The sequence below is a fragment of the Nomascus leucogenys genome, chromosome 5 (assembly GCF_006542625.1).
Source record: "Nomascus leucogenys isolate Asia chromosome 5, Asia_NLE_v1, whole genome shotgun sequence".
Taxonomy (NCBI): domain Eukaryota; kingdom Metazoa; phylum Chordata; class Mammalia; order Primates; family Hylobatidae; genus Nomascus; species Nomascus leucogenys.
In genome coordinates, this window is record NC_044385.1 from 18,745,977 (window position 1) to 18,762,206 (window position 16,230).

Sequence of the window (16,230 nt, forward strand, 5' to 3'; positions counted from 1 at the left end):
TTCCATATCCTTGTTAAAGCATTAATCAGTCATCTCTTACTAGGATTACTCAAAAATGCCTTATAATTGGTATCCTGGCCTACAGGCCTGTCCTCCCTTCAGTCTGTTTTCAACATAACCCCCTACATACATGACTTATCTCAAGTCATAACCCAATCACATCACCCACCTGCTGACCACCCACCACCTACAGCAGTGGTTCTCCATCTTGGAGGAACATTAGAACCGCATGAGTGAACATGTAAAAACACTGATGCCTCGACCATACTTCAACCCAATTAGTTCAGCGTCTCCAGAGACAGAGCCTGGGATTAGAACTTTTAATGCATCTCAGTGACTCTAGTGCTCATCCACGGTTGAGAATTGGTAATCTACAAGATAAAGTTCTAGATCCTTGATGAGGACTGGCTGGCTCCTGCCTTTCTTCAACCTTTTCTCCTGCTATTCCCTCTTCCTCACTCCCTTTGCTGGCTCACTCTTCCTTATATTCTGAAAGATTGAGCTCATCTAACACCTTCTCCTGGAAGCCCTCCCTGACATCTCCTCCATCCTCTGGCTGGGGCAGGTCCCCTTCTTCATGTTACCCTGAGCCTGTGCATCTCTCAATTACTACATCAGCCTTGTGATATTATAATTATCCTCTGACTGTCTCCCATGAAAGACAGTTTCTTGGGGGGCAAGGGGTGTGATTTATTCATTTTTGTATCCCAGCATCTGACAAATAGGCACTCAGATGTTTGAATGAATCAATTAAAAGGTGATGCCCATATATAGTTACTTTAGTAAATGACAACTACACAATATTTCGTCAGCTGCCTACATTAGGATTATTTTAAATTATTTTAATAAGCAACAAATATAAAAATGAGGCATTTTATAACTGAGGCATGCTCAGTAAGCTTCAGAAATAAAATTACTCTGGACTCCATAGCTCCATGATGCCCGATCTGCAACAATCAACACTATACCATGTACCATAACTCCCTTACACATGACCACTGGCCCAACAGAATTAGCGTGCTGTTGACAGAGTGGACAAAGGCCTATTCTTCCTCCGCTTAGTGAAGGACCAAAGAAAGACTATGGTTCTAAATGCAAACACTCCCTGAAACCTTGACTACCCTTCCACAGCTGAGCTGGTGTGCCCATCCACTTTCATCACCATGGAAACCATCCTGATAAGGACGGGGCTTTCATCCTGATAAGAACAGGACCTTTGAACCCATATGTGATGATTTTAGGTTGGCAGGTCCTGAGAGAATATTCTTTACTAAATCACTCCTGAAACTATTAATTAAAAGGTGATCTACTGAGCTACAGTGTAAAATATGCAGAAGAAAAGTTGATTAATGGAAAGGCTTTTACCTGATTCGATTTTGTTAAGTATTTTTCTTGCACACTGTACAAAAGCCTCTTCTACATTCTCCCCTGTTAGCGCGCTTGTTTCCAAAAACATCAGCTCTAAAATGGACATCAAACAAAATAAAGTCATATTTAGAAGATGATCATAATTTTCACTTACAAAAGCCTGTGTAGCATTCTCTTAGAAAAGCAGACAAAATATAATTTATGACCTAAAACCATATATTTCTGTAAATATAAAATCAATATATGTCATTATGTGTTTTTTAAATGTTAGAAGAATTTTAGCCTTTTCTGAAAAGTAACTGCTATCTTGTGCTAGCACTTAACCTGATGAAGGGGCTGAGCAAGCAACCAGGCTTCCCCAGCCAAATGACTGCCCATCAGGAAGGAGCTGGCTTGCCAAAATGGCCCCGCCATTGATTTCAGGGAAAGTTGCAATGTCCTTCTTCAAACAATCTGAGTGTCACCACAAATATGACCTACAAGTGTTTACACTTTTTAGGGGACTATATTGCAATCTGTCATACATCCCATGAAGAGACAGTATAGGAATTAATACTCTTTCTACCCACCAGTCTGGCTGTTCATCTCAGCAGAAAGGCCTGTTCAGCTTGCTCTCTCAGCAAACCATGGCCTCTCTAGCCTCTTGTATCCTCACTTGTAAAAATGAGTTTAGATGACATCCAAATTCCTTTTCATCTTTGTTAACGTTCTAAACTTCTGATTTCTAAACAGCTTTTTAAAAACTGTCATGATGGCATATGGATTTCTCTCATGTTTATTTTCTTAGCAAGAAACTAGTCAAGTTATAATATAATTTGGAATCTTAGAGTCCAAATACTGATATTAGGATATTCTAGTCTTTGGTTCTAAAAATTAAAGTTATTTAAAATGTCTGAATTTTTAAAAGATCATTCTCTTATCCATTAATTAAGCAACCATTAATTTTATGTGGCATTTTCATGTATTCTATATGGAAATTCAAAAAAGTTTCAAAGTTGCCTATAACCAAATGACTTAAATTTAGCAAATGAAGCCAATAAGCCAAGTATTTCTTCTTCCGCTTCCCTTTCTATTTGGGCTAATATTTCACCAAATTTCCTTCAAAATACATTAAAAAATAATGACATCATTTGGTTAGAGTCTTTAAATATTATTGTTATAAATTTCACTTTAGCCCAAGATCTCTAATATTCAAAGACCCTAGACTGAAAAGTCATTACATAATGTTACTACATTTGCTTTTATCATTATAGTAACTTCTGCAGGCAGAATGCAATATATTAAAAATACGCTAAACAGGTCTACTTATAGAAAAAAACAATTGGAAATTCCACATTTCCTAAATCTAGTTTAATCCTGAAATTCCAATATATGTTTTAAATTCAAAGAAATGCTATTATCCTCAAATATGCCATTTGAAAAATAGTAAGAAGTAAACGGTCACTTGCCATTTTCTTGAGCAAATCTGGAGGCTTCTAAGAAGGTAACTTCACGATCTGCATCCAGGTCCTTCTTGTTTCCACAAAGGATGATCACAATGTTCTGACTCGCTAGCATTCGGGCATCTGTTAACCAATTAGTAAGCGCATTGTAGGTTTCTCGGCTGCGTAATATAAGATTGTGAAAATAATACATGTATTTTATAAAACTAGCAACTCTTTCCAGTCATTCTCACTACTCATACCACTTTTCAACATTTCAGGGTAATGGCACCAACACCTTTAAGGTAACTCAGACAATGTGAATGCACCAAGTATATACCACACCCACAGAGTTTGTTTCGTTTTGTTTCTGGTAAAATGAGACAGTAAGTCAGATATTTTGTGATTTTTCGTTTGCCCAGTCATGGGGCAAAAGGAAAGAGATGTTTCTTCATTCATTTGACAACTATCTATTGACCTCTTAGCATGTGCAAGGCACTAGACTCTGGTAGGCAAGATTTCATAGCTAATTGCTGCCGCTTAATGAATCCTTGCAATGTGCCAGCACTTTGTTTTACGGGACTTTATCACATTGATTCTTTATAAGGATTCCATGACACAGACTGCCATTTTCTCTGAGAAATCCAAGGCCCAGAGAGATTAATTACGTTGCCCTAGGTCACACAGCAGCCAGTGGCAGTCAGGACTTGACCAGCTCTGTCTGACTCCAGGACCAACTCTCAGACTTACTATTTTTGGCCCTCGTATGTTTAAGGACTGAGTTCTTCTCATGGCACTTTGCTAGCCTGATTGATGACTTCACACTTTAGCAGGCTGAGCCTTTCACTGCCTGGGCAAGTGCAGGAAGGGCTGCGCCAGAAACTGCCTGCCTCCTCTCAGAACGCCTGGCTCCCGGGACACAGATTGGAAGAGGGAAGCGGCTGAGTGACATCCTCTCACTGGACAGGTTCCTACCCAGAAAGGGCCCCCAGGTGATGCCATTTAGATGACACGTTTCTAAGACAGTGCTACTGAGATCAGCGCTGTTGAATGTGATTTCCTCATGGATAAGAATGTTCTATAATCTGTTCTGATATGGTAGTCACCAGCCACACATAGCTACTGAGGACCTGAAATGTGGCCAGTGCAATCGAGGAACAGAATTTTTTATTTCAGTTAAATTGCCATATGTCACAAACAGCTACTATCTAAGTGCTTCACATTAACTAATTTAAACCTCCCAATAACCTCCTGAGGATCATGTGATTATTACTACCTCCATCTTACAGACAAGGAAACTAAGGCCCAGGCAGCTGAAGCACCTGGCCTGAGAGGGTCACCCAGGTAGTGACTGCAACTGGGATTTGAACCCAGCAATCTCAGCCCAGAGTCTGTGTCCTCACCCTCTCTCAACTCGCTTCTAATAACTTTCCATACATAAAGCTTTGTGAACCTTAAGGAAAGTGTCCAAGCATCATGTCAAGAAATGCAATGTAATAGGGTGGATTGCTTTATCCACCTAAAACCTTACACATTTCTCTGCATGGGAAAGCAGTGGTAGGGGCTCGTTCAAAGACCTCTGAGACCCCAGATGGAAGGGCTAAGGGGCTTCCTGGATGCCAGCCACACCACCGTCCCTGGACACACAAAGCACACACTGCACGGAGGGCACCTTGCCAAGACCAGCCTTTGGGCTGCAGGGCACTGAGCAGCCTCCTTCACCACAGGGAGCTGGCATTACCTGGTGATATCATAGACGAGGAGAGCCCCGGCTGCGCCTCGGTAATAACTTCTCGTCACGGACCTGGAAGAATCATACTGGTTTTACTTTCAACCAATTGAGACCCTTTACTGTATCCCACCTTCCCATGAAAAACACCCATGCTTGCTTTGTAAACCACAACACAGGGACAGACACTGGTTTAAAAGAGAAATGATTCAAAGATATCTGAACATACATGTGAGGGGTTATTCTGTCTGAAATCACATCATCGTGGCAAGTAGGAGATTCCCTACAGTGGATGCAGCTCTCTGATGGATGTCTCCTTTGAGAACTCCTAGCAGGGTGAGCTGTCTGCAGGCAGAAGCCAGCACCACCCCCTAGATGGAAACTAAGGGGCTCAGCAATCCACTCACTTCTCTGTGGGCTCCTCATCTACCCCACTCCCTGGCACAACTTTCTCCACCTCTTCCAGTTCTCGCCACCTCTTGGGGCGGTGGAATCCATAGTCACCACAGGAATCCATAGTCACCATGGCCCTGCACCCACCTGCATCCCTGTTCCATTACTATAGGAAAACTGAGTGTCCTAGCATGTCATACCCACTCTCACATTCAAGAAGGCGTCTTTCGGTCATACACGTTTTCCCCTACGTTGTCAATCTCTCCCTCTTTGTGAGATCTTTCCCATTAGTGGCTGGACACCTATAATCCCAGCACTTTAGGAGGCCCAGGAGGGAGCACTGCTTGAGGCCAGGAGTTTGAGACCAGCCTGGGTAAGAGAGAGAGACCCTGTCTCTACAAAAACTTAGCCAGGCATGGCAGTGCACATCTGTAATCCCAGCTACTCAGGAGGCTGAGACAGAAGGACTGCTTGAGCCCAAGAGTTCGAGGTGATGGTGAGCTATGATCATGCCACTGCACTCCAGCCCGGGCAACAGAAAAAAAAAAAAAAAAAAAAAAGCCAGGAGTTCAGGATTTTTCCTATTAGCAAAATAAAAATAAATTGGCTCTGGTACCACCCATCTTAAAACACAAAACAGAAATATGCTGCACAATCTTTTCAGCTACTGTCCCACTGTCTGCTCTTCTCCACATCCAACTTTCTTTTTTGAGACAGAGTTTCGCTCTTGTTACCCAGGCTAGAGTGCAATGGTGCGATCTCGGCTCTCTGCAACCTCTGCCTCCCAGGTTCAAGCAATTCTCCTGCCTCAGCCTCCTGAGGAGCTGCACCTGCCACCACGCCCGGCTAATTTTTGTACTTTTAGTACAGATGGGGTTTCGCATGTTAGCCAGGCTGGTCTTGAACTCTTGACCTCAGATGATCCACCCGCCTCGGCCTCCCAAAGTGCTGGGATTATAGGCGTGAGCCACCACACCTGGCCCCACATCCAACTTTCTGAAAGAGCTGTCTTTACCTGCAGCTTCTTCTTCTTCACCCCCAACCTGGTGTCCAACTCTGCTACTCCCCAAAAGCCTGTCAAGGTCCCCACCCTCTGTGCATCCGAAGCTGGCGTGGGCATTTCTGTTCTCACTCACTCGCGCAGGCTCTGCGCCCTGCACTCTGCTAGTCTTCCTCCCCCTCACCAGCCACTTCTCTGGCTCTGGTCATTCTTCTGAATCTGCCCTGCTGGGATTGCGATTCCCCAGAGCTGGATCCTGGGCTCTCTTAACATTTGACTCAAATTTTTTCTCCAGCTAAGATCCAAGTGCTGCCTCCGTATCTCCATGAGACTGCTTGATAAACATGTCAAACTTAACATCTGCACAGCAGAACTGTTTTTGGGCCCACCCTCCAGGCCCGTCCTGGCCTAGGAAGAGGCATCACCACGCACCGTTTCTAAAGCAAATCAGCTCCACATTCATCCTCAATTTCTGTGCACCTCCACATTCACTCCGCCAGCCTAGTCCAGTCTCCTACACTACACAAATCCTGTGTCTGCCCACACTGCTGTCCCTGCTGCCATGTGTGGCCCACAGTCCATTCTTCAAAGCAGCCCAACTCATGAAGGCCCAAGACAGGACATCCCCCTCACTGCACCTGGCCCTTTGGCCCCATTCTCTTCCCTGCTCCCAGCCCACCACTCCCGTCTGGGCTCGTCACACCACTGGCTTTCCTTGTCCCTTGGGTCTCATTAACACTATCTCCTCAGCAATGTTGCCCAAGCACCCCCATCCAGTGGACCCCCTCTGTCTATCTCAGCGCGCTGTCTCCTGGGTGGCACCATCCGACTTGGTGGGATGGTCTTTCTGTTTCTGTCTCTGTGTTGGCTGCCTGCCTCCCCTCCACGGGGCAGGGCTCTGCTGTCTCACTTACCAGAGGATCCCGGTGCCTAGCACAGGGCCTGGACCACTGCTAGCTAGACATTCCCAGAACTTAACTGTGGCCTAATTAAAAAAAAAAAACATATTTGGTCTTCGTCCCAGGTTCCTGGCACAGAGGCCCAAACCCCTGTGATTTCCTTAGTGATAAAGGTGTCTTTTGTAAGCCAAGGAGATAACTGTGGGAAGAGTAGCAGGCTAGAGAGCCTTGGGATCAGGGCTGTGGCCGTGGGAGCCCTCGCCGTGTGAGGAGAGTGCTGGAACTTATAGCCTCGCCTCAGCCCTCTGGGGAGGAAAGAGGAGCTGGAGATTGAGTCAATCATCAATGGATAATGTCTTAATCAATCGTGCCTTTGTAATAAAACCTCTACAAAAAAAACAAAAGAATGGGGTTCAGAGAGCTCCTGGGCTGGTGGTGGCACGGAGGTGCTGGGAGGTGGCCCATCCCCACACCTCGTCCTCCTGAGCATCTCCTCCACTGGGCTGTGCCTGAATTGACACCTATCTAACAAACCAGTAAATGCCAGGAAAAATGTTTTTCCTGAGTTGTGTGAATCATTCTAACAAATTCTCCAACCTGACAGGGATGTGAGGGATGGAGGGCGTGGGAACTGCCAGATCTGTAGTTGACCAAGAAGTGCAGGAAGCCTGGGCACTCCAGTTGTGACTGGCCTCTGAAGCGGGGGTGGCAGTCTAGGAGACTAAGCCCTTAGCCTGGAGGGTCTCCATTAACTCTGGGTAGTGTCAAAAGTGAATTGAAGTGTTGGACACCCAGCTGGTGTCAGAGAATCCGACTGGCTGGTGTGAAGAAAAATCCCATAGACTTGATGTCAGAAAAAAAAAAAAGACACCACAGAAATGAACTGTCCTTGGAGAACAAAGCAACCTGTGGAGCTTGCAACAAACAAACAAACAAAATTACTAATTATTACTTTGCTCCTTGGAAAAGAAGAGCTACTTTTAAATGTACTTTTTAGCTCTTAGGAAGCTTCAAGGTCTTCATGTAGCTTGAAGCTTTTCCTCTCTGCCTTGAGACTGTTACCAAGAGAGGCACACGCTTTAAGGACTGGCAGCAGGTAGAGGTACAGAGTGGACTGTTTGCTCTTCACCCCACAGCCTCCTAGGGCAGGGGGAAAGGCCTTGCTTGTTCACATCTATTAAGAGGCAGCGCCTTTCTATTCTTGCTCAGCAGGCACCTAGCTTCTAGAGGAAGAGGGAACTACGAGTTCTCTTCAAGATAAGCTGTATCACATCTACTTCTTAAAATTTTACTTTCAAATTTATTTTACAACACCGTCTTTTGACAAATGGTTTCTTATAATTTTACTTTCAAATTTATTTTACAACACCGTCTTTTGACAAATGGTTTCTTATACAAATTACTCAAGTATACAAATTTACACATTTAAGTGTACTACTTTGAGGTGTTAAATTTTCTTACAAAAGTAATTTAACCAATATAATACATGTGGATAGTTTTAAAGTGAAATGTTACAAAAAGCCTCTAAATTAAACACAGCCATCTCCTGCCTCACTCCTCTCTGGGAGCCCTACTATCCAAAAGCGAGTTGAGTTCTCTCTTTCTGGTAACTGGGTTTCCTTTAAGTCATTAAAAGAGCACATACTGCGCCCCTGTGTGCTAGACACTATTCTGGGCACAGGGGAAACCAACAGAAAACTCAAAAACCCTTACACTCATGATCTTACAGTTTCTTCCTTCTCATTTCTACAAAAGGTTTAGGAAACTGTGAATTTCAGAGCTGTTTCTTCCCCGCTCTGACAGTCATGAGCTCACTTACAGAGCCCCTCACTTGTTCCCCTGGTCCTCCTGGAAGGGCAGTGCCATCACATACTGACTGCTGTCTTAGTCTTCCCTCACCGTCCCTCTAGACCTGTGCCATTCTGAGCTGGATCTTCCTGCTGGCTTCATTTTCCTCTTTCTGGGTTCATGCCCTTGCCCTGGTGAAGTATATCCTCCTAAATTTTCTAAGAAAGTACATTTCTAAGAAGTCTCTAAGAAAGATAATCTTGGCTTCTTCCTCATTCTTGCAAATCTGTTGGTATTCAGCCTTTACTTACACACTTACGGTTCGGCTAAGTTTAGAATTTTAGGTTGAAGAATTATTTCACCCTGAGTTTTGAAAGCAATGCTTCCATTTCTTTTAGCTTCCAATGTTGCTGTGGAAGGGTCTAAAGCAATTCCATTTTTCACACTTTATATGTGGCTGCTTTTTCCCTCTTGGAACCTTTCTGGTCTTCTTTACTTCATCTGTGGTGTTCTGAAATTTCACATGACATGCTCTGGTCTGGACTTTTTCCTTACTATGTTTTATTTTAGGTGGGCCAATTAATCTGGAATCTCATTCCTTCAGTGAAGCATTTTCTTCTATCGTTCTCTCTGCTCTTCTCTCTTCTGGAACTCCTAATAGTCAGGCATTGCATCTTCTGGATTAATTCTGGATGATTCTTTATGTCATCTCTCCCATTTTTCACCATGAGTTTACTTAACATATTATTCTGATTGCTCTTTTTAAGTGTGACTTTGTTTCTATTACATACTTCAATGCAATCTCTGCTCTTCTTCCTAAGGATACTGTGGTTTTAGTGGGTTTTTCTTATTCCCTCAAAGTTCCAGCTTCTTTACTTTGAGCTCTCTCTTTTGCTATAGAAACTTTCTTCAAAATTCTGCCTGATCATTAAGAGCAAGGAATGAAAAAGTCTAAAAGAAGCTCTTTAAGTGTGGTAGCAGGTAGGCTTGGAGGCTTTCACTGTCAGATGACTGGATAGAGATTGGGCTGCTTCACTGGGAAAGCAAAATGTCAGTACCTTCAAGCCTTTCCTTTCTGACTATTCATTTTTCTGCAGAGAAGGCTCCTTTCTCCCATGTGGGACATACACACCTGGCTGCCAGCAACCAGGGAAGAGGTAGGGGAGGTGGGTTGGGGGCCAGAGGCTTTCATTTTCACTTACTTTCCCTCTTTTCAGGCCTGACCCCATGCCTTCAGGTAGGCCTTATGACCTTGAGTCTAGACCCCATTTCAATGTAAAAGACTGAACCTCTTATTTCGTGTGTAAACATGAACCTCTGTAACCTCTACCTCCTGTAGAACCTGATGCTTCCAAATCCTGACCTTTTCTGGGACTCTGGAGGAAGAAATGGCTTCCCCCATTACAGCACTTAAGGTGAAGCTCCTTCTGCTGTCAGAGCACCATCTACTTCCTATCTTTAAGATTTTTTTGGAAATCTCTCAATCATAATTGTGCACTCACTCAATCTTGGCCTTTTTGAGTTAATTCAATTTCAGTTACTTAATAGATATTTCAGTGGGGTTCTGAGAGGGAAAAGACATAAATGTCTAATTGAATCCACCATGTTTAATCAATGCTTCCAGAAAAATGATGGTGACTAAAGGTGGTTATGGTATTTTTGAAGCAATTATTGAACTTCAATTACTTAATTAATTTTTGAGACGGAGTTTTGCTCTTGTTGCCCAGGCTGGAGTACAATAGCATGATCTCAGCTCACTGCAACCTCCACCTCCTGGGTTCAAGCGATTTTCCTGCCTCAGCCTCCAGAGTAGCTGGGATTACAGGCACCTGCCACCACGCCCGGCTAATTTTTTTATTTTTAGTAGAGAAGGGGTTACACCATGTTGGCCAGGCTGGTCTTGAACTCCTGACCTCAGGTGAGGAGGTCTGCCTCGGCCTCCCAAAGTGCTGGGATTACAGGCATGAGCCACTGTGCCCAGCCAAACTTCAATTATTTAATATACGACATATACTCAACTTCAAGTGAAATGTTTACAAATGGGGTGGATTTTATTTCACTGAATTATAAAACTATGAATATCAGTTCTGACTTTGTGCATCTGTGCAAAAAACACAACTAAAATATTAATCTATTTTCTTGCTTTAGTAGTTACAGAATACTAAACATGTAACCTCATTTGCAGTGACTGAAGTCATTCTGAGCCTCAGTTATGACCCTATTGTAATAAAAGTGTGAAGAGAATATTTTGTGGAGTGTGTATCAAACATCAGAACATGCTCTAGTTAATGTAAAACAAAACAAATCCTCACAAGAGGTTTTAAAAAGTTCTTCTTTAAAAAAGGAACACAGAAAAACAAGCTTGTGCTTTGATTTGAATCTAGAAACATACTGTACAATACACAGTGCCACATCCTCCTGACAATGGGTCAGCCTCCGAATTATAATGTGGCTGCCCGGATATCCTCCTGTATTCTTTAGTAATCCATGCTGCAGAGAGCTAACCTGAATTTTAGCTGTCTTGTCAATCAAAGTTTCCAAAAATGAAGTTTCTGAGATTAGGACAAGGAAGGTGTGTGTTGGGAAGGGAGTGAGACCTTATATATTGAGACAATATCATCAATTATTTTAAATCAAATTTTCAAATATTTTTATTAAGTTAGAGAAAAGCTACCTGAATCGTTCTTGTCCTGCTGTATCCCATATTTGTAACTTTACATATTTACCACCAACATTTATTATCTTTGAACCAAATTCCACTCCTATTGTATGATTTGAGTCATCTTTGACTAAAAAAGAAAAACAAGAACAGCATATTTAATTTTAGAACATTAACAGGCTTATAGATTTAAATAAGTGACACTAAAACCAAGAGTTACATCAATGGGGAATGGACATTACTCTAGCCATTCATTTCTCCAACATCCCACTGAGAAGATGCATTTAGTTTTAAAGATAATACACACAGCCCCTATTCTCAAAGAGACATAAAGATTTTTCTCAAAACCCCCAAACAAATCATACATTTAAAAACCTATGCCTGAAGGTAGCCCTGCCATATCTGAACCACATCCAACTGTGCACTGTTAAGATGCTCACAGATGGTGACTGCTGACATACCAGGGTACCATTCTGAAGGGTGTAATGCCCAGTGACAGGTGTGGAACTCAGTAAGTAATGAGGTGGAGACAGTTTCAACTACTGTATTTGAATGGTTAAATATTCTAAAGAAATAACAGTGAGTGGAAGGAAAAGCAGAGAAAAGGGAAAAGGAGGAAAAAAATTGAACCAAAGAAAAAACACCCTCCAACAAACTCCAAAACAAAACCCCATGCAAACTACAGGTGTTTGGGTTTTCATTAATCATAGTTTTCTATGGAAATGATTTGGGATGAATTTGTTGGAGAAATTAGTACTATTTGAATGGGCAGGAGACAGGCAAAATAAGTATTTTGCTAAACCCAGTGGGAATACACTGCCTATGAAAGAACATTTCTGTGATGATGAACAGATAAGCTAAAATTGAATATCACGGCTATACAGTCCATTGGCTAGTTTATATTTTGTAACTGCAGAACAAAATTTAATTGTTTCGAGATCAGGGATGACACTTGGCAACTGGATTTATTATTTACAGGGCAGAGGGTAGATAAATGGTTACAGTGACTATGCTAGTCTGTTTCATGCCCAGACAGTATAGAACTAGTAGGGAAATTCCATTAGGAGTAAACTACCAGGAAAAATGCAGAGTAAAATCCCTCAAAAAACAGTAACTAAAGGCCAGGGGCATCCTGGTTACAAAGAGAGACCTTCCCTTCATCACTGTTGTGAGGAGTTGTGGGGAGGACCATGCAGGGGAGTTCTCTGAGGAGGACAGAACGATTACATAAGCTGGGTACTTGGCCCAGTACCCTCTGGGTATTCTTTTCTAAGACTCTACCATGCAAAGTCTTGGCAACTTGTACATAAACTATCCAGTGAATGAATACTTGTTAAATTCAGTAAGGACCGGTTCTGTGACTAAGCCACACTGGGTCCATGTCACTAAACAAATAGGCTCCAACAAGCTATTGGTTGATGAAAATGGAAGTAGCAGAGTAAATTTCTAGGATTTTATTATTCTTCAAAGCCTTCTGCCAAGACACCCCCAAATGGCTCCTTCTCCTTTTTACCCACCACCTACCATGTCTCATGTATACTTTCTTAAGATGCACTTAATTAAATAAGACATTCTCTTTTTGAGCCTTCACCCACCTGCCACTAACTAGACAGGTCTTTCTCCACAATTCTTTCCATTATTATAAAAGCATTTTTTATTTTAAGGGCCTTTCAAACCTACAGTCTTCTACAGCCTTCCAAGGTCTCACACAGTTTGAAATAAAAAATTCAACCTCCTTTATCAAAACAGTGAAGGTCGATGGTAAAAGATGGGCTGTTTGGTCAAGAGATCTGCTCCTGGCCTATAAAACAGAGTTGATGACAGCAACTGCCTTAACTACAATACAAGCCCACTATCAGGACCAAATGTTGTTATTTTATCTGAAATGTATGCCTAGAGCTTCTCTGGCCGCTCTGTCAGGAAATGGGATTCCTGCCAGAGAACCCCTCTGCTATCTTCAGTGTCACTATATGATCTCTCAGCATCTGGAAAACGTACAGTATAAGTAACCATATATTGAACCATTGTTAAATTGAAATGCTAACTTAATAAAAAATCACATCACCCAAAGTTTAATAACATAACCCTTCAAAATACTTTCAAACTATTACTTTTTTCCGCTGAAAAAGTTTAAGTTTTACTGTAAACAAATCTGAGCAAGAGAGGGCTCTCAGAAGACATGCACAGAAGAATGACTATTTGATGACACTTACATTTTTTTTCAATAAACTGATGAAGTAAGCAAGATTTGCCAGTTCCTGCATTTCCAATAACCAAGAACTTAAACAAAAAATCTGAAAGATAAAAAGAGACTGTGAAAATAACTTCAAAATGGTGCTGTGAATTTCTTCTTAGATCATGATCATAAAATTTAGTATCTTAGTTGTTAATATAACAGGAAAAGGAGGTAACTGAGTATCTTGTGAAATGACAATACACATGTTGACTTACCTTTTCACATTTAAGGATTTTAGATATTTGGTTGACATGTTAATTCAGTGGTTTTCCAAACCATACTCTTTGAATAATTACTTTGCAAGCTGAAAGTTTGAAAACTACTCTTGGAATGAATGAAACTTGTCCCTTTGCTAGCCACTATTCAAATACGCATATTCAGTTGGCAGCAAACTTAGAAATTTCAAGTGTTTTCTGTACAAAAGAATAAGCCTGGTAGACTTTGAAGACTCTACTTCTTTTTTTTAAAAAGCAGGGGAAAAGGGAAAAGGAAAAAAGTAAGTTTTGTCTGCACCTGCAGATTTACGTGGTCTTGCTTCTTTTCCATCTGTAATTTGTAACGGCATAAGCCAAGTTTAGGTCAGCACTTCAAGTGTGAAATTTGTCTGATTCAATGACAAACTGAATAATTTCTTCTTTACACATAGTAATATATTTAATTTAGGATATTATTTTTTATAAAATGGAGATAAAGGATTTCCAAATGGAAACTGTTAATTAGCACGATGTAGTACCAGTAACTTCATATTACCCATATTAATTCACTTTGTTTTTTCTGTTACCAAAGAACTGTAGTTCTGCATAGCTTAGGAGCTTAGGAGCTCCGGAGTACCAGAACACCAACTCCCTCCCCGTTTCACTCAGCTGCTAAGTCCACTCCTTACCCTTGCTCCTGACCCACCACTGCTAATCCCCACTGCTGCCTGACTCCTTCTGTGGCCTCAAAGGCTCTGCTCTGTATTCTTGGCTCCCCTGTTTGTACCTTTGAAAGTGTCACCTCCACACTCTTTTCCAGATCAGACCAAGCACTCCCTCCTCAATTAAGCTCCAAGAGTATGTTCCTTTACTGATGCTTGGCCTAGCTCTGTCACCTGTTTCTTAAGAGCTATGTTAATCACCACTGAGAGATGAAGCCTATTCAACCTCTCATAATATTCACATGGTTATAGGCAATCAAACTAAAAATAATGCTATTAGAATTTTGTTAGCATTAAGAAGTTCCAGGCTGAGCGTGTTGGCTCACAGATGTAATACTAGTACTTTGGGAGGTTAAGGAGGGAGGATTGTTTGAGCCCAGGAGTTCAAGACCAGCCTGGCCAACGGCAAACCCCCATCTCTACTAAAAATACAAAAATGAGCCAGGCGTGGTGGTGGGTGCCTGTAATCCCAGCTACGCAGGGGGCTGAGGCAGAAGAATCGCTGGAACCTGGGAAGTGGAGGTTGCAATGGGCCAAGATCACACCATTGCACTCCAGCCTGGGCAACAGAACAAAACTCCGTCCAAAAGAAAAACAAAAAAACAAAAAAACAAAAACAACAACAACAAAAAAAAGCCACCCTAGAAAAGAAATATAAAAGACTCTGAGGCCGGGTGCAGTGGCTCACGCCTGTAATCCCTATACTTTGGGAGGCCAACGTAGGTGGATCATCTTGAGGTCAGGAGTTTGAGACCAGCTTGGCCAACATGATGAAACTCTGTCTCTATTAAAAATAATAATAATAAAAAAACTAGCCAGGTGTGGTGGCGAGCACCTGTAATCCCAGCTACTCAGGAGGCTGAGGCAGGAGAACCGCTTGAACCTGGGAGGCAGAGGTTGCAGTGAAGCAAGATCGTGCCACTGCACTCCAGCCTGGGCAGCAAGAATGAAACTCCGTCTCAAAAAAAAAAAAAAAAAAAAAAAAAAAAGACTCTGAAAGAGTGGAGCAAAAGAAGGCCAGTGTACCAGGGATTTCAGGGCCCAAGGAATGATTTGGAAGGAAGTTTCCTGGGTTCTTTTTGCCTCTTATATCCTAGGCTTGGAGCAGAACAAGCTGGCAACCCAGAAATCCCAATCGATGCAGACAAAAAAAGTCCTGGCAGAAGCCTGCTCTCTGTAGCCATGGGACCAAAAAAGGGGCAGCCAAGCAAGAGAGAGGAAAACTCTTACACAATAATGACTTTATTCTAGCCAAGCACCACAGCAAAAACTATGCTCCAACCTGTATCCATGCCAGCAAAGGCCGAATGGGGAGCCTAAACTTCCACCCTTGCAAGGCTACAACCAGGCATATCAATATCCCCACAAAGATGGTGTCAGAGAAGACCAAGTAGGGAGCTGGGCTTTCATCTCTGCTGGCTGGGTAATGAGCTCTTCTGTGCCCCTGCCACAGTGTCAGTGGAGGTCACCAGGGAAAGAGGGATGAGAACATTCTAATCCTTACCCAACAGTAACTAGATTAATTCCTCTCATGTGTCAACGGAAGCAAGTGGGGAATCTGAACTTCTAGACTCCAGAATCTAGACATGATGGCAGTGATAAGGTAGTGTCCAAGAGAGGAAGACAATTAAAAGATTTAAATAAAGATCTAAGGTCCTATAACATAATATAAAAATATCCAGGTTTCAGTTGAAAACTCCTCATCATACCAAGAACCAGGAAGACCTCAAACTGAAAGAAAAAAGATAATAGACATATTCCTATGTCAAGATGACAAACGTTAGAATTATCTGACAAAGATTTTAAAGCAGTCGTCATAAA

At 42.2% G+C, this 16,230-nt stretch overlaps 1 protein-coding gene across 2 annotated transcripts in view; it reads right to left on the reverse strand.

Moving 5' to 3' along the window:
- Positions 1 to 16,230, reverse strand: part of RAB4A (RAB4A, member RAS oncogene family) — a 33,451-nt gene that overhangs the window by 5,083 nt on the left and 12,138 nt on the right. The window contains exons 2-6 of one of the 2 annotated variants that reach the window (XM_030812724.1): positions 13,471 to 13,551; positions 11,273 to 11,387; positions 4,531 to 4,593; positions 2,817 to 2,971; positions 1,366 to 1,461 (exon numbers count right to left, since the gene is read on the reverse strand). In XM_030812724.1, coding sequence (XP_030668584.1) covers positions 1,366 to 1,461; positions 2,817 to 2,971; positions 4,531 to 4,593; positions 11,273 to 11,387; positions 13,471 to 13,551 — 510 coding nt within the window. The remainder of the gene's footprint in view (positions 1 to 1,365; positions 1,462 to 2,816; positions 2,972 to 4,530; positions 4,594 to 11,272; positions 11,388 to 13,470; positions 13,552 to 16,230) is intronic. The other variant, XM_030812725.1, reaches the window with a different exon arrangement.